Here is a 22,166-nt window from a genome sequence, read left to right on the forward strand (position 1 = left end):
TTCATGTGAATGAAATGAATGAATCATACAATATTTGGCCTTCTGTGGCTACTTTCACTTGCATACGATTCTCATGGTTCATCTATGTTGAAGCATTATCAGGACTTCATTCCTTTTTATTCCTTTGTGTCAGTCTTTAATGTGTCTGGGAGCCATTTTCAGTGTTGCAAAGCAGAAACTGAGCATGCTGGTCATGGGCGTCCAGTGCTGCCTTAGCCCCCACTGCAGATGGGGTGGAGGCTGGCCTTCCATCTGCCCCTCCAGTGTTCTCGTTTGGCCTCCGCCTCTGTTCATGGTCCCACTCCACCGCCGTCCACAGTCTTATATTTTTATTCATCAGACCTCTGAGTATCTGTGAGGTGGGAAGTACAGGTGAGGTGAGGTGAGAAGAGAAGGATCTGTTGGATAGGGTTCTTCCCCTCTAGGAGGGAAGAGAAGTGGGGAGAAAAGATGAATATGGATGACCGAAATGCAGGTAGAAAATGGGACGTGCCCTACGGGAGTAAAAATGGTGAAATGTGACATGTATCATAAAGGTGTCCAGCTGCCCGGCTGCCAGGCAGCGCCTCACAGGTAGATAGGGCCTCTGTGGGGCAGCCTAATTCAGAAAGTTGATTGTTTCAGGAAACCCACAGACCATCAGGTCTGCGGGTCTGATTTGTGTATTTATCTCATGGGATCAAGTTTTAAATTAGGTTGACTAGGATTAATTTCCCATGTGGCCTAGATGGAAGTAGCACAAAAGACAAAAACCAAGAGCTCATAAAAGAAGAAAAGCAAATAGCCACTGCACAAATGGTATGCAAAAATATACAAACAAAAATTGGCAATCAAAGATAAGCAATAAAAACTTTTTTTTTCACTTATGGCATTGGCCAGTAGGGGAAAAACTGATACCCAGGGGGTGGGGAAGTGGAGGCTGTGTGCTCTGTTGTTGGGAGTGACAGCTGATGTAAGCATTCTGGAGGTTAATTTAATGAAGACCTTAATTTGCAAGTATCCATTTCTATGAAGTTATACCAAGGAACTATTCAGAGTACATAGAGATTTACATAGAATGATATTCTTCACAGTGTTATTTGTAATGGTGATAAGTTATAAATACATTAATGTGTAGTAAAAAGAGATTTGTTAAATCATAGCTTGATGAATATTAGAATATTATGCAGCCATTAGAAACTGTGCTTTCAACCAATATTTAAAGACATGTGGAAAGGCTAATATGTGTTCAGTGTGAAAAAGCAGGAACCAGGGTACACGGCTGGTTCATTGGCGTGCACAGGTGGTGCAGTGGTAGAATGCTCGCCTTCCATGTGGGAGACCCTGGTTCAATTCCCAGACCATGCACCCAAAAAGGAAAAGAAAAGAAAAGAAAAAAGCAGGAACCAAAACTATATATCGCATGTTTCCTACTTTGAGTATGGATACTTATACTATGCAGAGGAAAATGGCGCAAAGTAGTCAAAATGTTAAAGTAATTGGTTTTAGGTGGTAAGCCTGAATCATTTTATAAATCTACTTCTTTATACTTTATTGTTTCCCCTAATTTTTTAACATCATTAAACATTTTTTTTATCAAAGTTATATTCACAGATGGTTTAAAGAGCCAGTAGTTCTATAAGGTCCTAATATGAAGAAACAAAAGATCCCTCTCCACTTCCCCCACTGAAAAAACATTTCCCAAACCTTGGCGGCAACTTTCAACCCTTACGTGTTTATTTTGATAATAAATGTTTCTATTGACTTCACGTCATGAACAATAAGCTCTCTTCCATATATACCTACTACTTCCCATCTACTCTTCTCCAATAACTATATTGTAATTTCAATTTGACCAATGATCAAGGATTTATATTTTTATGAAAATGTTATCATAGCTGAGCCACGTAGAGTACTATAATTACTTTTCCCTTCATGTGTCACTTTTTTGTTTCCCTGGAGTTAATACTTTTCTTGCTGTTTTTCTCAGTACATCTCATTACTTAATCCCCAAATCCCCCTTCCATGCAATGAAGCACATCAGGCCTTCTGTAGTTTCTTCTTGGAGATATCCTTTAGCGTTTGTTTGTTGTTGTTGTTTTTTGCATGGGCAAGCACTGGGAATTGAACCCCGGTCTCTGGCATGGCAGGTGAGGACTCTGCTGCTGAGCCACCATCGCACTGCCCATCCTTTAGCCTTTTGACCTGCTCCAGTTTGGGCTGATTGCCTCTAGCCTGCTCCATAGCTGTCATCCTGGGACTTCTCTTCATCATTATAGGGGTTCCCTTTGCCTCCATCTCTCGTATTAGATCTCTGTTTTCAGGCTCGCATGAGTTCTTAGTTTGCTCTCATGAGTTCTTAGTTTATTTCCATATTTTTGTGGAGCATATATTTTGTTAGTTTCCTGGGAAAAGGTGCATTAGTGGCAATTTTTGAGAGCTAATATGTTTGAAAATGTTTTTATTCCCTTTGTACCTGATTGATAGCTGGAAAATAGATTGAAAATCTTTTTTATTCTTCAGAATTTTGAACGCATTGCTTTATTGTCTTCTTACTTCCTATTTATGCTAGAGAGAAGTCCAGTGCTAATTCTTATTCTTGTCAGTAACCTGATTTTCTACTCTGGAAACTTTTAGGGTCTGTTGTTTCACCCTCCTGAAGTTTTACATTCATGGGCTTTTTAAGGTAGGTCTAGTTGGGTACTTACTTGTGTGGGTCTTTTCAGTCTGGAAACTCATGTTCTGGGAAGTTTTTTTTTTTTCCACTTCCATTAAAACTTTTCTGTTATGCTTGGATTCCTAGTGTTTTCATGTTGGAGTTCCTAGAATTTTCCTAAATTGTTCTCTTTGTCTTTTTGCTCCACTTTTGAGAGTTTTCCTTAATACTGCCTTCTATTTTTCAGTCTGACTGTGTTAATTTATTTTTCCTTTTTTAGTTTTTTTAATTTTCTTTTCTTTGCGTTAATTTATTTTTAATTTTCAAGAGCCTTTTCTTATTCTCTGGATGTTCAAACCCCCACCACCACCTCCTTTTAAACGTCTTCTGTTTTGGTTTTGGTTTTTTTTTTTTCCTCGCTGCCTCTTTCATATGATCTTTATTCAAAATAAGATGTCCAAAACGATTTTGAGTTTTACAGAATAAGCAATTTAAGAAGCAGGCTTCTTTTCTTCTGTGGTAGGTTTCTTTTCTGCTGGCTTCTTGGTAGCTGTAGCCTTCTTTCCCAAAGGCTTCTGCTTCTCTGACTTCTTAACACCAACCGCCTTCTTTTCTTCTTTCTTCCCCACTACAGGCGTCTTGCCTGGAACCCCCTTCTCATCTGGTTTGGCCTTTAGTGCTGCTGCAGCTTTATCCACGCTGCGTTTGTGATTTCTGGTCTGATGGGTGGTGTTTTGGCACATAGTCTTTGCACATGAGTTTAGTTTCTATATGATTCTCAGGTTTTTCAGTGGATTCTTCTTTGGGACTCCGCGTGAATCTTTTTGTTTGATGCGCAGAGGGCTCTTTGGATCTCTGGGCTTTTCAAGATTCTGCTAAGGAGGCCTGCTAAGTTCTGTAGGCATCATCTTGTGCATGGAATGGTTGTAGTGACTCTGTAGTTAAAGGAGGCAGCTTTATGCCAAGTGCCATGTGGGTCATGTAACTTGCGGAAAGCATTTTCAGACCAAAAGCAGAACCATCCCACATGCCCACCAGGAACAAGTTTCGTCTTACTTACATTAAGCCGAGTAATTCCAGGGATGTTTCAGAAGGCCTGGGTGATACCATTGTCCTCATTATAGATGGTGCACAGTCCCCAGCACTGTATGCAATGACATTTCTCGTTTTCCCTTGCCAGCTCTCCTTTGCAGAGAGACATAGACCTTTCTGATATCATTTCAGGCCTTGAGTTTCTGAAGAAGGAAAACTGCCTCCTTGGTCTTCTTGTAGCCTTCAATTTTATCTTCAACCACTAAAGCAAGTTCAGGACCTCCTTCAATACGATGATCTTTAAACATGACCAGTGCTGGTAAGGCCAGGGTGGCCAGGGCAGAGCAGGTGGCATATTGCTTCTGTGTTGTGTTTACTCCATAGTGCCATCTGTGCCATGCAAACAAGCAGCCTCCAAAGCACCCTGGCCAGATCGCTGAGTCCTCTGCCTCAAACTCTGGGAATTCGAGCCACAGCTCTTCCAGTGCCCCAGGACTCAGCACTGGTCGGATGACCTGCTAACTCACGGACAGCATAGGGTTTATCTGTTGTTTTTGTGCAAGTTGGTGTGAACAAGATAGCCTATCTAACGGGGGCCTTGGATACAGCAGGCAAAGTGACATTTTTGCCAGATGACTCCCCCTTTTCAGAGGACATCAATATCAATGGATGAGTGCATGCCATGCGGGGGAGAGAAGGCCACGTTCCTCTCAAACCAGCAGCTCCCACAGGAAAAGCTGTTTTGTTTTTTGTTTTTTTGGTGGAGTATCTTTTCTAATTTCTCTGAGAATATGTGTATATGTATTGGCATGGGCAGTCTCCAGGAATCAAACCCGGGTCTCTGTCATGACAGGTGAGAATTCTGACACTGAGCCACAATTTCTCTGAGAATATTAACGATTGTTTTTTTAAGTTTTTGTCTCCTTGCATGGTCTGTCTTCTTGGTTGTGTCTTTCATGGTAGGATGTTCTTCAAATGTCCACTCATATTTACAGGAGTGGCGTGGGAAGCTCCGAGTGTGGGTGGGAGTTGTTGACCCTGCTCGTCGCTGAAGGTCAGTACTTCTCTGTCTCAGCAGTATGGACATTTGGGGATGGATGTTCTCTTTGCTGTGGGGGAACCATCCCTTGTACTGCAGGATGTCTACCCACTAGATGCCAGTGTTACCCCAGGTGTGACAACCAAAAATGTCTCCAGGCACTTCCAACTGTCCCCTTGGGATGACAACCCCTCACCCCACCACCCCACCCAGTTGAGAACCACTCCTCTGCTCTTCATTGGGGAACCTGTGATGTTTTGTTTTTTCCTCTTGGGCCAGTCATATTCCCCAGAAAAGACTCTGCTCTCCTGCCACAGAGATTTATGCTGGAAGCTGAGTAGAGGAAGGGGTTTGGGGGGTCTCATCTTTCCGTATGTACCCAACCTTCCATTGGGCTTGTGTCCTTTCATCCAGAGAGCCTGCTGTTTTACCTCTCGGCTCTGTTTGGAATCACTCAGCCATTGACACTTTATTTTGTCTCATTTTGCTCTTGCTCCTTTTGCTCTAGAAGGTTTTCTCAATCCCTTGATGCATAGCTCCACTTTCAAACCCACTTCCAGAATTCCCACTGCCCCAATTACTGTGCCTGGGGGTGTGGGGGGGTGTGGGGGGGTGTGGGGGTGGGGGAGTGGATTCTGTCATGCAAAATGAGCTGTTGCCTTTTTGCTGGCTCAGAATTGATTCCCTGAATTCTAACAAATTAATTCTCACTTGTCCTTCTGGCTTCTAAAATTTTGTTTCTGTTTGCTGTCTCCTTTCCAATTTGCTTTACCCTTGTGGTTTTATAACTGTACACCTTACAGGATATGGGGAGCGACCAGAGATATATGCATGTATTCATTTAACCAGGATTTAACTGGAAGTCTCACCATGCCCCTCCTTTTTGTAATAATTGGAAAATGTGAATATTAAGAACAAAGTTATAGTGGTGGATAATTTTTCCAGTGTCTGCTATTCAGTGTGTCTTTCCTTAATGTCAAGGTACCTGTGAAAATGAATTCATAAGAAACTTGCCTGGGATTCAGGCTCTGGAGCACTGGTTGTTGAATGACTTAGTGGAGATTTGTATTTCACCGGGTACCTGGGACGTGTGATGAGCTTTTTCTCCTATGTGAGAACCCTGCTTTCTGGAGCCAGGAATCTGCATGACTACCCACTCCAGCATCTTACCCTTGGGCAGAGCTGGGTAGACACTAATATTCGAATTGCACAGTTTCCACTTTGTAGACTCTGTGTAGACTCAGTATAGACCATCACTTTTCAGTTCACATATATTTTCAGACAGGACGAAATATGTTTTTTTAGGTTATAGCTTTCTTTAGGTGGATGAGATTTGAGCACTTGCAGGTGTCTCAGTCGTCTTAGTATAACCCTCACACTGTGGACGGCTAATATCTATTATGCTTTCCTTTTCATTAGTTTTCTCTCTCAAAATGTAAATTGTTATCTCAACATTGTTAGTGTGTCCTACTAGACTTCCCCTGTATAGATGACCTGAAGCTGGAGTATCAGTGACGTTTAGAGAGCAGGAACGAGCACTTCCAGTTCTGGGGCTGATGGGGGCAGGGTTCAGACAGGTTTTCTAGAGCAGGGTGTTTGGCTTTGGGGTTGGCTAGGGCGGGGGCACAGATAGGACAAGGCATTCCAGGCTGAGAGGAAAACACAGAAAGAGGCGCGGGGCAGAAGAAGTTGGGGAGGGAACGTAGGTGCAGTCTGAGTTCACATTGGCTAATGTTTTAGTTTGCTGAAGCTGCCGGAATGCGGCCCTTCAGCCGCATGGTTCAGCTTTTTTTTTTTTTTTAATTTTTATTGAGAAATCTTCACACATATACATTCTATACATGGTGTACAATCAATGGCTCACAATGTCATCACATTGTGTATTCATCACCATGATCAGTTTTAGAACCTTTCCATCACCCCAGAAAAAGAAATAAAAGAAAAAAAGAAAGAACTCATACATCCTATACCCCTTACCCATCCCTCTCATCGACCACTAGTATTTCTGTCTACCCAATTTATTTTACCCTTTGTCCCTCCTATTTATTTTTTATCCATATCTTTTTATTCATCTGTCCATACCCTGGATAAAAAAAGGAACATCAAGCACAAGGTTTTCACAATCACAGAGTAAAAGTTATAGATAGATCAGCTTTTTTTTGCTTGGGCAGGCACCGGGAATTGAACCGTGGTCTCTGGCATGGCAGGTGAGAACTCTGCCACCGAGCCACCGTGGCCTGCCCTCGATCAGCTTTTAATAAGGGGATTTATTTAGGTACAAATTTACAGTTCCTTGGAGGAAAGGCAGCTAGCTTTCATCTGATTTTCTGTGTCACATGGGAGGTGTCACAGGGTGAGTCTGCTGGCCCTCTCTTCCAGCTTCTGGGTTCAAACAGCTTTCGCCAGGACGTGTCCTTTCTGCATCTCCAAATGTCTGAGCTGCTGAGCTGTCTTCTGACTTCCCTCTTTTAAGCCTCCAGCTAAGTAAATTAAATGTCACTCATTGCAGAAGGCACGCCCCTTAGCTTACCGCAGGGGTAATTGGCCTTAGATGAGTTTCACATGCTAATGATTTACGTTCACAGTGGCAGAACAGCAGGGCGCCATTGCCCGGCCAGGCTGACACCCACACCTAACTGCTACAGCTACAGAGCCGTGATCAGCGGGGGAGCCTTCCAGATGAGGTTGGGAAAGGAGCCCGGGACTAGCCACGGCTGCCCTTAATGCTGGGCTGAAGAGTTTGAACTTTGTAAAGGGCTCTGTGGGGAGCCAGTGAAGACTTCTGAAGGCCGGTGCCATGATGGGAAAGATTAGTAGAGAAACTTAGAGTAGTAATTTTCCATGTAGTGATTTCAAATCCTCAAGGGTGACTGTATTCTCTCCCCTCTGAATTCCTGTGGCACTTAGTGGCTATGTCTCGTACCGTTACTCTCATGCATAGATTCAAAGGCTCCTTTGGACGTGTTCATCCCATTTAATTTTAACACTGACCTTATGAGGTAGGAAATAATATATTAATATTATTTATTAATATTTATTATTTATTAATATAAATAAATATTATTTAATATTTATTATTAATATTATATATATAATAATAATATATACCCCTCCCACTTTCTCTCTCTCTCCACCCCACCCAGCCACCCCTCCCTCCCTTCCTCCTTTCCTTTTTACGGATAAGGGAAGAGGCTCAGAGAAAGCGAAGTGACTTGCACAAGGTTACCCGGCCCGTGGGTGGCAACCCCGGACCTCAAACCAGGCCCTCGGGCTAGACGTCTGTTATCGTTATTCTGGTGACTTCCCCCTGCTGCTGGGGCCTTTGTGGATTGCTCAACTAAGCTAGGGGTTCTTTGGAGGGATTTTCCAAGCAACGCGTAGCATAGACTCAATAGGAGTTGACTGGACTGCAGGCTGGGACAGGACCTCGCTTGAGTAAATGACACGGGACGGGGCTAAGGGTTGGACCGTGGCAAGTCCCTGTGCGATCTGACCAGACCGTAGCGGCTCACAGCTCTGGGTGTGGAGCTTCCCCTTCCCTGTCCTGCTCCCGGCCCCACCCAGTTGCTCCAGTGATTTTGCCACCACTTTACCTAGTGCGCTGGAGGAAGGGATGATACCACCTGCCCCAAGTGTACTTCCAAGTAGTTCATGAGGATACACAAACGAGAATAGCACTGGAATGACAATTAGTCTGGTGTTTCTTATAAAGTTGGTTTTTTTGTTGTTGTTGTTGCCAATTTCCTTGTCTGCCTGTAGGGTTACTTCTCTTTGGTTTTGTTTCACTCTCCCTCAGTTTGCTTCAGGAAATATCATGTCTCTAGCCAGGTTTCATAGTGGGTAGTCCAGCTGGTGGATTGGCTGAGCTTCTCGGAACACAAAGGACGCTGGTGGACATGTGTGTCCAATGAATATTTTGCAGATCAGCTGCACGGAGCACTCTGTGCTCACAGCAAAGCTCCTGTGGATTTTGGCTTTATTTTTTTTTCCACTTCTTAGGCCTCATTAACCATTCTTTTAAATAACATATTTGAGGTCTATCGATTTAGCTATTTTCTAAGTATTTAAATAAAATATCTGACTTCAGTCCTTGCCTACCACGTAGACGTGTGCTTATCAACCAGGAGAACTTCTCAGGGTGTTTTTCACAGTCAATTTTACTGTCAGTCGCCATATAACGGCTCATGGTTATAAACTAGCAACCACCACGTACGCTAAATGCCTTTCATAGCTCGGCTCACCTAATCTTCCTACAGCTTCAGAGCAGGATCGATTAGTAGTCCGTTTTATAGATAAAGAATACAGGAAAGATGAGTAAGTTGCCCAAGGTCACCAAGGTAGGAAGCCTGTGATTCAAGAGATTCCAAAGGTGAGAATCCCAAACCTGAGTTATACTTACTGCCTGGCTAAGACAAAGAGTCTGAAACTACCTGTTAGGGCACACCTGCCTTCCTGCCTTCCTTCCACCTGACTTCCATGAAGCTGTGGACAGGCTTCCTCAAGTGAGCTTCCTTGAGCCTCAGTTTCTTTATCAGGGAAGTGGGAGCTGCCCTTCCTCCTAGGCTCAGGACAAAGGCCCAGTGGGTACTTGGCTAGGGGAAAGCTTGAGTAGCTTGAGGCTACTCTGGAGGTTGCTCTCGCAGCTGTGAAAGTTAAATAAGGCTATAGGGATGTGAGGGGTTGCTTGTTTGAGGCCTGGAGTTGCTTTTCTGGGAACGTCCTGCAGTACCAAAAGACCCGAGCTGGTGGAGAGAAGATGGGGAAGGATGAGCAGGCAGGGTGGGGGAGGAGATAACACATGCGTGGAGGGGAGCACATGTGCTCGATGAGGTGCTGTGTGCGGTGGTGATTAGCGGGTGGTGAGGAATTGGTGCTCGGGGCTCTGGAGACTCCCTGTGGGGCATATCTGCTGGGTGCACCTCTGGCGGTTTCAAATAAATCTGGGGTGGGGGGAGCACATGTGTGGGCCTCAGCATGCTCACAGCTTTGCACACTGTGGGCCCATATGCATTTTTTAAAGGATCTGTTCTTCAGAAGGGTGTTTGTACCCTCATCAGGTCATCCTGAATTCGGCGGCCTTTGAAGGAATCTTTCTGGCCCTCAGATGGCAGATGGCGCTGACTGTGTCGGGCCTGGTGAGGGTGGCGTAAATATTCAGATTCCCAATGGTTTGCTAGTCATAGTTTGATTGGCTTCTCCATGTGTTAGGCTTTCTCATCTGGACCTGGAGAAAACCAGCATTTCAGACTTAATCAGGAGTAGATAACTTCTATTTGCTGCAAAACTCCTTGCGTAGTACGAGGGCGTGTACAGCTGTGTGTGTGTGGGGGGGGGACTTGTCTGCTTCAGCCACTTCCCCCACTCAGAGATGGGGAAGGGCAGTGTTAGTCCACAGCTGAGGAAAATGGTGTTTCCTCTGGGCTGGCCTCTCCATATCTCCCACTTTGTGTTGGGTGCACCCCAACCCCCATGGCATTTGAAAGCCCCAGCTGGGGTTGCAACCACAGCACCAGCCCAAGGCTCTTTGGTAGCCCCAGTGTTAAATAGGTGTGGATAAACTCTGCAAGTGAAATCATTACCCACCTCCCTATGTGGGACGTGACATCCAGAGATGAAAATCTCCCTGGCAGCATGGGACATGACTCCCAGGGATGAGTCTGGCCCTGGCACCATGAGATCAATTCCATTCTGAATGGAAAAGAAGCGTAACTTAATAAAGTATCAGTGGCAGAGAGAGTTCAAATAAAATCGAGAGACTACTCTGGAGGTTGCTCTTATGCAAGCTTCAATTAGACATTGCTACCTAACAGAACTTGCTAACCCCCAACCAAAACCATTCCAGCCAATCCTTAAGAACAGCTAGGGCAATATATAAAATTCTACAAAGCTTCTCAGCACTAGGGTAACATTCCAGAAACCTACAACCTCCAGATGGGTTCCTAAGCCAGATTAAGTCCTGAAACCCAGAGGGGCCAGCCTCTCCAGAACATCAGATAGTTCCATCCCCCTATCCCATATTACTGACAGACCCTTCCAACATGAAAAAGCCATAGCCAAAGTACCGCTAAAGATTGAGAGAAAGATCCAAGGAGAAGGTGGAATTATAATAGAGAAAATAGGACTTAACAAATGAGTATGACTGCTGTTATCTTTATATTGATATTTCTGTTGGTTTCCAGTGTCTTGGAGCAGCTAGAAGAAAAAACCTAAGATTGTGGAACTGTAACCTATACCAGACTCTGAAATCTGTTCTATAATTAATTGTTGCAGTGTACTTTGAAATTTACTCCTTTTTATACATATGCTATTTTTCACAATGAAGAAAAGCAAAAAAAAAAAAAGGGAGTGGAATACTCCAGTGTCAGGTCTGGTTCTCACTTATGCCTCCCTCCCAGCAGCTGGGCCGGGGGATAATGCAGGCTCTCTGCCTGAGCTCTGACATATGCTAGTGGAGACACAGCGACTGCAGCACTGGCTGATGTAGAATGGGTCCATGAATTGCAGAGGTGGGGCCAGTGAATTGCAAAAAACATCCTGGTAGCTGATCCTTATAAAGCCATTGGAGAGGGGAGGGGAGAGATGAAGGGAGGAAGGAGGAACCTACCTTGGACAATCCTGGGAAGACTTCATTCTGATCAGACCTCTTAGGTCAGGTGCACATCTAAGAACCAGTGACTTTGGTGAGGGGGGGCAGTGGGTGGGGGTGGGTGGGACAAGAAACATGTTCATTGATGATGAGGATTGGCCTAAGCCAAACAGGGACTCTCCTTCTAGTTAAGTATAGGGTCAGGGTCCCCAGGGACATGTGTCTGGGAGAAGGAGGGTTGGGTCCTGAACTCAATCAGAGTTTTGGAAAGAAAGAAAAAGTAGGGAAAGAACATTGGGTAGACAATCTGACGTCTTCCACACCTAGTTAAAATAAATGCCAAGAAAATGAAATAAAGGCAAAGGTGAAAAACGGTAGCAGGAACTAACGTGCTGAAAGGATCCCTCAGTCTGAGTCCCTGTTTAGAGCTCACACTCTTCAGGTAAGCGGATTGAACCCAGTGGTTGGATGGAAGAAAAATAGCCCTGATCGCAGGAGGCTGTTTGATTCGTGGCTGAAAGTGGCAAAGGCAACTTGAGAAATTAGCCTGGTCCTGGAGAATTCAGACACTTTTGACCCACGTAATCCAGCTCAGGGGCTGGTGGAGGAAGTGCAACCTAGCCTCATGAAATCCGTCCTCACGTAGCAGCAGTTTACCTTTTGGACTTTCCTTTCCGACATGCCCCCGTCATTTATTTACCAAGAACAGTAAGGCAGGCTTTGAAGAACAGCACCTGCCTTCAGGGAGCCCTGTGGAAAACACAGATAGCAGCTGATTGTGTTACAGTGCAATGGGGTGACAGAAGCCCAGTGTGCTAGAGAAGTGTGCAGGGGTACACGTAGCAGGAATGGGGGCTGGGGGAGGGGAGGAGTTCAGGGAGGATTTCCTTGGACAAAATAATTCCTGGACCCAGCCCTGGAGGATGAGTAGGAGCTAGCCAGGTAAAAAAGTGCCAAGAGGAAAAGGGGAGAGTCGTAATAAGTGGATAAGTTGACTGATTTGTGTGTGTGTGTGTGTATGTGTTAGGGGTTGATGCTAAGGATTTGCAGGTTTCTGACTTGGGTAGCCTGATTTGCGGGTGGTGATACCTCTTAGGGAGATGGCAAATACTGGAGGAGTTGGAGATTTGAAGAGGAGGAAATGAATTTAGTTCAGAAATGTCGAATTTGGGATGCTTCTGGTTCGGTCAAAAGGAGGTATCTTATAACTCTGGGTATCTGTGTCTGGAACTGAGACAGAAAACTTCCAGATAGACTTTTCAGACTGCCCACATGACATCTCAAGCCAACCATGTCTAAAATAGGTCTCGAGTTTTCTCCCTAATGCCCTTCTCTACCCCCAGTTTTCCTCATTGCTGTGAAAGAGAGTACCTAACCAGCTGCACAACTCAGAATCCTGGATTTTTCCAGATACTTCCTGACTTTCAACCCCCACATCTAGCCTACCACCCAAGCCTGACTACCTCCAGAATATATCTAGAATCCCCTCCCCACCCCATTTCTCTAGCTGTCAACTGCTACCACTTAGGCTGAACCACTGTCTTCTTTCACCTGAATTCCTGTAATAACCTCTTTCCTTTTATTCCTGCCTGCCCACCCCCCCATTCATTCATCACATAGCAGCTTGAATTATCTCTTTAAAAAAGATCAAATTCCATGATTCTCTGGTCTCAAAGCTTCTAGTGACTTTCCACTGTGGTCCCTGATGATCTGAGCTGGCCACCTCTCCATCCGCATTGCACCTCACCATGCTGGCCTTTTCCCAGGGCCTTCAGTATCTGTTAGCAGTTTCCTGCCTTGGGGGCTCTTCCTTCTGTATGTGGCCCCCTAAAGCATCCCTCAGCTCCCAAGTTAGATTTCCCTCTCTCCGTGGGGTCTTTCCTGACCACCCAGACTGAAGCTGGTCTTCCTGACTATTCTGTCTCCCTGTACCTGGTTCTTTCCATCCTAACAGTTATCCCAATTTCCACTTAGAGGCATTTTTGTGCTGATTTGTTAAATACCTAACTCAGTGCCTCAACTGTATCAGTTCCAATCCCATTTTTAAAACAACTGTTTATCCTTTACTTGTCCTCAATGAAATCTATAGGTCATATAACCTCCCTCTATATGTCATTTTAAAAAATCAGTGTAAATCTAAGCAGTAATTTGAAGGAAAAATAAAAGGAAAGTAATATGTACAAAAATAATATTTTCGTATGGAATTCCTAAATTCCCAGGCCTGACACTCCAGAAATCATAATGAAGCAGTTAGATGCCTGCATCTAGAAGTAGAATTGCTGTGACTGCGACAGCAGATGTGGTCTGACGCTGTTATGTTGCAGTGACACATGCTTTTCTACAACGGTAAGCCACTCTTGCAAGGTTTCAAACAAAATAAAGTACAATCTTCCTTTCTCCTTCAATTTGCACTGTAATTACCTTCCTGGGTCATTTGTTAAAACTGGGCAAACAATACTTTGTGTTTATATGTACAGTGGATTAGGCCCTAGACTCAGTCCATTGTACAAGAGGTTTTGTGTTCCCGAATGCCTAGCAGTACCCTCTGTAATCATGCTGGGTGCTGGACTGATTCTCAGCAGGCAGTGGAGCCCCTGGGCTCCCACCCCTTTCGTTCTGACAGCCTGAACACCTCCCCAGTCTCCACCCTGTCCCCTGGGAACCACGCAGCCCCAGCTGAGAGTCCCGTGTCTAGTCTTCAAGTATACTGTAAACTCCGTGAAGGCAGGACCTCTGTCTGTTTCTCACTCCCTGGGACACAGTGCTTAGCGCAGAGTTGGCTATTTATTCACTGGAGTAAATGAATGAATATTCCACAATCATGAAGTTTGTGCTGAAAGAGTTAGGAAAGTCTACAACAAGGAAGTATGACCTGACATTCACCTTGTTTCACCGAGCATGAGGCCAGCTGACCTGTGATTTAGGGAAAGGGACTAGTAATTACAACTTCAGACCATGTAGAATTGCAGCGCTAAGTCCCTTCCAAGGAGGAAAGTCACCACCCCATGCACAAAAGAAATGGCTGTGGCTCTGAAGTTGTGGTATGTCTTTTTTTGGAAAGGCAAGCTTGTCTGCTGGAGAGCTTAAAACACTTGACCAGCTTTCTCCTTTATCATAACATTTGTATGCTATATTTATTCTCCCTTCACAGATGGGGAACTGAAGCTTGCCTCAGGGCCATATTTAGCTGTCTTAATCCTCTTGCTTCTGGGGTCAGTTTAGATAAAACAGAATCTTAAAACTTGATTTTTAGCCAGTAGTTTAAACCTCCTCCCACATTAACTCTGTTACTAGGGCTACTCACAACAATAAAAAAATGTAGTTTGAAGTTTTAACCATGCGATGTGGCGATTATTGGTTGGTTCCCTTACTTTAGAGCTGAGCAAGTACTGCCTACCATTGGGTGATGGCTGGTTAGCGGCTGCCCTCTAGCCCACTGTCTTCCTGCCTCACCAGGTTTTAATTTTCTCTCCCTTTCTCCAGCTAACTTACACCAAGTTGAGATCAGACAGTTTCAAAAGGAAGGTAGCAATGGAGATGCCACTGGAGATCTTGTACATTAGCGCCTATATAAGCGGTCAGTTCATTAGGAGACTGATTTATAAATCAAAATATGTGAAGATGACAGTTGCCGAAAGTCAGAAGCTTCAATACAGTTCAGTTCTTCAATTTCAAGAACTCTTTTATTAAGACGTGAACCAGGCCAGTGACTTGTACAAATACCCTTTCGCAACTGAAGACTTAAAAAAAAAGAAGAAGAAAACACCAGATATTTGAAGTTTTTGAAAAGCAGTTACCTCTTAGGAATTTATAGCACTTTTTTTTCTGCATTCTTTCTCTGCCCCAAACTTTCTTTAGTCCGCTTTAGTAGGAGGTGGTAGGAAAATTCGATAAACTCATCACTGATGAGTTTTGAACCAAATTTACCAAAATGTTCCTAAAAGAGGCTCAACCTAACTTCCTTTAAAAACTTTTTTTTAAGGGGGTGAAAGGTGTTATTTTCATTTCACAAAGTTAGATATAAAATGAACTCAAAAGGGACAAAAGGACTAGACAAAGGGAATGAAGTTTCATAGACTACTATTACCAAGACTTATTGTAGACATGTTTATAGTTTAGATGTGTGACAATAAACATTTCATCTTCAGAAGCCAGCTTTGATCCATGAGTCCTCTTGACTTCGGCCGAACTGCCCTTTGGGGGTTGGAGTGCTTCAAGTGCCCTGCCTGATACCTATTTTTGGATTCTCGCTAGAAACAGATGTTTCTGATGGAAATCACTACTGAGTGCCTTGAAAGCCACAGAGAGTGGCTGCTTCATACACCACAAAACCAACAGTTGTCAGGGGCATTTTTACTCAGTTGTCTTTCATTTTATGTATCTTTTAAAGTAGTGGGAAGCTATTTTAGACTTTGGAAGGCTGGGGCTAGCCTAGTAAAGGAATTATTCAAGTGGAATCCCACTTTATCTCACTCTCATTTGTTCTAGCGGAAGTCTCTTGCTTAGTTAAATGATTATTTCCTAAATAAGAGTAACATACTGGATTATTTTGGGGTGTAATCATTCTTATTGGCACTTCATAATCTTCAAAGCATTTGTCATTGACAGTCTTCCATTTTACAGGCAGAGGAACTCAGGGCTCTGAGAAATAAGTGACTTGACCGAGACCACATTGCTAATAGGGGTATATTTTCAAGTCGGCGAGGACCCAACTCTATCTAATGCTGCCTCTTCCGGGAAGTCTTTTCTTAGCTTCACCGAAGTACCGCTTTTGTCATTTACTGCATTTTAACTTGTAATAGTAGTGTTCACATACATCTTGTCTCCATTATTGTGAACTTCCTAGGAGCAGGGACTGCCTCTCCTTAAGTTTTCCTCCTGGTGCTAACCTCAGGCACACTCCTGTGCCAGCACCGCAGTTTCTTCTCTTCTGGCCCACAGCTTCAAGGTCTTCAGAGTTCTCGGCGAGGTGCAGGGGCGCATAGTGGGTCCTCTTGCTCATTTGTGCTTATTGACCCAGTTTTCAATAATAGATATGAGACAAGTTTGTAAACTCTATCAGGAGTTTTACAGACTAGATATGCTTTGAACGTGGCCCTTTCTGTATTTCCCAGTCCTGGGCACAGTGTAGGTGCTAAGGCACTTCTTTTTGCATTGAGCACTTCTGTGTTTACTTGCTCACGTATGTATTCACCTGCTCCAGCTTACCCTTTTTCTCTCTCTCATTGTTGCCTGCTATCTTTATATATATCTTGAATTTCCAACTTAATCATAAGCTCCCGAGAGGGCTATTATTTCTTCTCCTTGCTTGTATATATCCTCAGAAGAGCTTCTGTGAACTATGATCTCAATAGACCATAGTTGCTGATCAGATTTTCTTTTGGCATGGGCAGGCACCGGGAATTGAATCCAGGTCTCCGGCATGGCAGGCGAGAACTCTGCCATGGAGCCACCGTGGCACCACCCAGCCACTGTTACACCGCCCTTGCTGATCAATTTTAAATGACCAGGGGGTGATAGATAGCATTGCAGCGGCGGACTTTTCAATGGGAGTGGGATCCAAACATGGATTTAAAATACATGTTTGTGGAGTATACATTTTAAAAGAAAGCACGTATCTTAAAAACATGTATTTTAGACAGAAATCAGTAGAGTTGGAGGAGCTCCCAGGCCACGTGGAGGGGAAATATACAGTGCAGAAGTGAAGAGGCTAATGGCCCCTGCTGGCCAAACGAGACATGAAAAGGGGCCCGCGGACCAGTTGGCCATTTGCCACGTTTCTCTGCTGCACTTGAACATATTGCATTTCTTCTTGGAGCAGGCTTCATCAGTCTCTTATTGTCCACTGACCCGCTAGTGGCAAGGGAGTGATCTTTTTCAAGGGTAAAGGTTATCATCAGAGATCCAGGACTCCTGACTAAGCTACCAGAACAAACAAGAAGATACCTCTTTGGTATTTAGCCAGATGTTCCCAAAGATAACAATTTTACTAAGCAATTTTACTGAGCAATCCTGATGACTGAATTCAACATTGTATTTCATGGGTTTGGCAGAAGACAAGTGTCTTTATTAGTCTTTTTTCTATTTCTGAGATCATTCCAGTTACCATGCTGAAATGTTTAAATACCTACCTTTCTTTTATTGGAATTAAAATATAATTGATTCATTAATTAGGAGGACACTAAGGATTTGACTTTGGGACATTCTGACTTCCCAAACTGTTCACTCATAAGTGGCCGTTTAAAAGCTAAGGGCGTGGCTTCACATTTAACTCTGTTTGTGCTATCAAATTTTAAATGCATAGCTTGAGATGAAAGTTTCTGCATGTTTTCAATTTACTTATTCCCAAATGCAAAATATTACATTGAGCTCATTCAAGATACTGCACAGTGGGTAAAAACAGTTTTATATGATACAGTGTACAGAATGCACAGGGGACACTTAAAAATTTTTTTTTGCTATTATTAGACTTCTAATTACTCAGGCTGGATGGGAGCAGAAAGGTCTCATTCTTATAATAACTACCAATTATTTAGCTGGAGATTATAGCCCAAAGGTGTTCATTTTAGGTAGTTCAGATTTAAGAAGTAACATTTTCCTAGGCATTCTAGATGTTCTTGTTTTGTTTTTTTTTTTAACCCCAATACTTCACATTTTAATTATTCCAACAAAATCTGTAACTCAACAGTCTAGAACGATTAAGCTGACTTCCCTCCTTTGTGCTGCAAGCCTCTCACTGAGGAATGCCAGCATTCACTGTGATTATAAAAGGAATGCAAATAACAAATTCATGTTTTATAGAATATTTTCATTGATATTACTAAGCATTTCTAGAAAACTTGGCCTTCAGTTACTTTTTTTTTTTTTTTTTTTTTTTTTTTTTTTTTATTAACGGAAAGAAAAAAAAGAAATTAACACAACATTTAGAAATCATACCATTCTACATACTTCAGTTACTTTTTATTTCTTGTAATACTCCCCAGAGAATGAGTACACAACTCCTTTTCCCTGATGAGATAAACTTGCTGGAAAGTAGGAATTTCACATATTATCTAATTTGGCTTTTTTGTTACATTTTGAATAGTCTTGAGGCTTTTGCATTCCAGCATCACTAATTACTACAATAATCATGTATTGTTCTTTTATTAATCCAAAAATTATACTCTCCTAAGAGACCCCAGTTTGATTTGTGTATTTTGATGTCAGTGTAGAAAATTTTCTTTCTTACTGAAATCCTTTCTTCTCTGTGGTTGGTGGGAGATGCAAAGCCCTGTCTGGGTGAGACTGACTGGAGCCCCCAGGGGTTTGCAGTGGAAAAGGGGAGTCGCTTTCCCAAGAATTTCCCAAATTTCCTTAGAGTCCTGTGGGATGGGCTCCACAACACATTCTAATGCTGTAAAAATTGGAAAACTAAGTATGGAGGAGGAGTCATTTTATGAGAACTACTCGTGACCATGCTAAGCTGGTTTGTTCAGAAGCATAGAGTTGCTGGGCAGAATGCTAAGATTTAATGTTTTCTTGGTTGTTTTTTTTTTTTTTTCCTTTATGGACTTGCAGTCTGAAATCGAGTACAGAAGATCTATTTAATGCATGTAATAGTACTATGTAACACAAACTGATTTTTTAAAAATATGATAGTTTAGATAGCAGGCCTCTTATGTAAATGGTTGTGTTTCACTCCCACTCTATTTGATTCCTTTGTTACAAGTTTTAAATACCAGAATTCTGCTTTTTCAAAACCAACTAGGGGTCTCCACTTCTAAAAATAAAGGCGTGAAGAAGGGAGAGGAGCATAGTTCCCCTCCTGTCCTGTCACAGGCATCACCAGAGAAATTGTTCAGTGTCTCTGGCTCCAGATTACAGATGTGCCCTTCAAAAGCATTGCAGAGAAGCAGAAGGGTTCACCGGCAAAGTCAAGAGTTTGGGATATTAATACACTCGAGTTGAAAGTTTTATTTAAAAAGATGTCAATAGATGACATGAAGGAAAGAGTGTTCCCCAAAGGGAAACACTACTGCTGAAACGCCACGTGGAAGGTGCTTGAAACATCCCTTTACTTCCACATTCACACAATTCTAGCAGTGAAGTGGGTCATGTAAGGGGGGAGATGGCCTGGGCCAAAAATAACGTTTCCTTGAAACCAGGGGAGAGCCTCACTACCACAAAAATGGAATCCAGACTGTACTCGCTCACTAGAGTATGAGTAAGTAGAATTTTGTGTCTCGTAAAATAGTCTATTCAAAACAAGGATGATAGATACTAAAACAACCTTCATAGAATGACCAGTCTATAGAATATGAGGCGGCGGTTGAAATGATATGGTAGCCTGACACGTTTTGATCCGGAAAGACCTCCAAGACATACTGTCAGAGGAAGCTGCAGAACCACACATATTTGCATGGTTTATTTATGCACAGATGTATGAATATGTACAGTTGAAGGTATTTACATGCATAGAAAAAGAACTGGAAGGATTCTCGTGAAAGCATCTACATTAGGAAAGAGAAAAGAAATTTGGGAGGAAAGAGGGATTTTCTGGGTTTTATTGTTTATGTTGCTGCTTTAAATTTTCACACACACACACACACAATTAAGGTCCTATACAAACAGGGGAAAGCTCAGATTTAAGTTTTAGGATTTGAATCCCAGCTCCCTTGCTTACTGGCTATGCATCGTTAGACATGTTACTTGACTTCTGTGCCTCAGTTTACTCAAATGGAAAATAGGGACAATGATACTTCTGTCATTTAGTTGTCATAGGAATTAATATAATATATGGAAGAGCATACAGATGAGCATGTGACACATAGTTTACATTCAGTAAATCAGTTCTTTTAAATTATAATACTTAGAGAACGTCTAGCTAAAATTAATTCTTTGTGCCAACTCTTCAGTTAAAAACATTTCATATGGTAGCCCATGACAAACTCTGGCATCTGTCCTGTAATTACTTGTTGAACAGTGCTCTGAAAACTATTGTTCTTTTATTTCTGTGATTTGTATATATGTTATACAATAAAAAAGTTAAAAACAAAACATTTCCAGGGACAGCTTTAGTAATCATGATGTATTTTCTCACTGTTTCATCAGAGTGGTTAATGATATTGTCATTTTTTTTTAACCCTACTGGTATTCAGAACTTCAAAGGAACAATAACAGAGATAAAAAGGAAGTATCTTATTTGATGTAGAGTGCTCCACATTCAGTTTGTGGAATGCTCTTGAATTTGCTTCTTTCTAATGTACATATTAAACTGTAGGAATGTAAATGGTAAATAATGAGGTTTTTCTTTCTTCCTTAGGAAGACTATGACCGCCTGAGGCCTTTATCCTATCCCATGACTGATGTCTTCCTTATATGCTTCTCTGTGGTAAATCCAGCCTCATTTCAAAATGTGAAAGAGGAGTGGGTACCAGAACTTAAGGAATATGCACCAAATGTACCCTTTTTATTAATAGGAACTCAGGTATGTCTGAATTACTGACTCACCCACTTATGACTCATAATCTCTGTGGCCTATCTCTAGGTATTGCTTTCAGATAAAAGGCCCTAAGATTTAGCGAGTGATACAGAGGTTTCAGTTGCAAATTAATAATTTTCATAGTGTTCTAGTTTGCTAGCTGCTGGAATGCAATATACAGAAGCAGAATGGCCTTTAAAAAGGGGAATTTAATAAGTTGCTAGTTTACAGTTCTAAGGCCGAGAAAATATCCCAATTAAAACGAGTTTATAGAAATGTTCCATCTAAGGCATCCATCCAGGGAAAGATACCTTGGTTCAAGAAGGCCAAAGAAATTCAAGGTTTCTCTCTCAAGTGAGAAGGCACATGGCGAACACAGTCAGGGCTTCTCTCTCAGCTGGAAGGGCACATGGTGAACATTGTCATCTGCTAGCTTTCTCTCCTGGCTTCTGGTTTCAGGAAGCTCCCCGAGAGGCATTTTCCTTCTTCATCTCCAAAGGTCACTGGCTTGTGGACTCTCTGCTTCATGGTGCTGCAGCATTCTCTGATTTCTCCAAATCTCTCATTCTCCAAAATGTTTCCTCTTTTATAGGACTCCAGTAAACCAATCAAGAACCAACCATCTGAATAGGTGGAGACATGTCATCACCTAATCCAGTTTAATAACCACTCTTGATTGAGTCACATCCCCAGGGAGATGATCTGATTACAGTTTTAAACATACAGTACTGAATAGGGATTGGAAGAAATGGCTGCATTTATACAATGTGATTAGGATTAAAACATCACTTTTCTAGGGTACAGACATCCTTTCAAACCAGCACACAATATTTATAGAAATGATGCCAAAAGAAAGCAGATTTATTAATTGAAAAAATTAAGTTCCTCTGTTTAATTTTTTTTTTGATATGAGAGTAAATGGGACTACATGCTTTGATTTTTCTTTAAAGGCTTGTAATATTATAGACATTTTTTACCTTTCTTAGATTGATCTCCGAGATGACCCCAAAACTTTAGCAAGACTGAATGACATGAAAGAAAAACCTATATGTGTTGAACAAGGACAGAAACTAGCAAAAGAGGTAATGGAATATTTACAGAATTTAAAAATAAATGTAAAAGAAGGTAACATAATAATAGAAGTTTAACATTTATTGTGATTTACTGTATGCCAGGCACTGTGCTGAGTAATTTGCATGCATTATTTCATTTAATCCTTGCACTGACTCAGTGAGGTATGTCTGACTAGTACCCCATTTTATAAAAGAGGAAACAGAGGCTTGGAGAGGTCAGGTAACTCTTCTGCAGGTAACATTTGGCAGAGCTAGATTTCAATCCAAGGTCTGATTCTAGGGTCCAGGCACTTATACCTGTGCTCAGCTGCCAGCGATATTTTCTCTAAAAGCCATTTATA

At 42.4% G+C, this 22,166-nt stretch overlaps 1 protein-coding gene and 1 pseudogene across 2 annotated transcripts in view; one reads left to right on the top strand and one right to left on the bottom strand.

Moving 5' to 3' along the window:
• RHOQ (ras homolog family member Q) overlaps positions 1–22,166 on the top strand; it is a 44,020-nt gene that overhangs the window by 12,425 nt on the left and 9,429 nt on the right. For both annotated transcript variants that reach the window (XM_077134143.1, XM_077134142.1), the window contains exons 3-4: positions 20,594–20,758; positions 21,739–21,834. In XM_077134143.1, the coding sequence (XP_076990258.1) occupies positions 20,594–20,758; positions 21,739–21,834 (261 nt within the window). The remainder of the gene's footprint in view (positions 1–20,593; positions 20,759–21,738; positions 21,835–22,166) is intronic.
• Positions 3,060–4,399, bottom strand: LOC143660777 (large ribosomal subunit protein uL4 pseudogene; annotated as a pseudogene).

Source organism: Tamandua tetradactyla, chromosome 17 (assembly GCF_023851605.1).
Source record: "Tamandua tetradactyla isolate mTamTet1 chromosome 17, mTamTet1.pri, whole genome shotgun sequence".
Taxonomy (NCBI): Eukaryota; Metazoa; Chordata; class Mammalia; order Pilosa; family Myrmecophagidae; genus Tamandua; species Tamandua tetradactyla.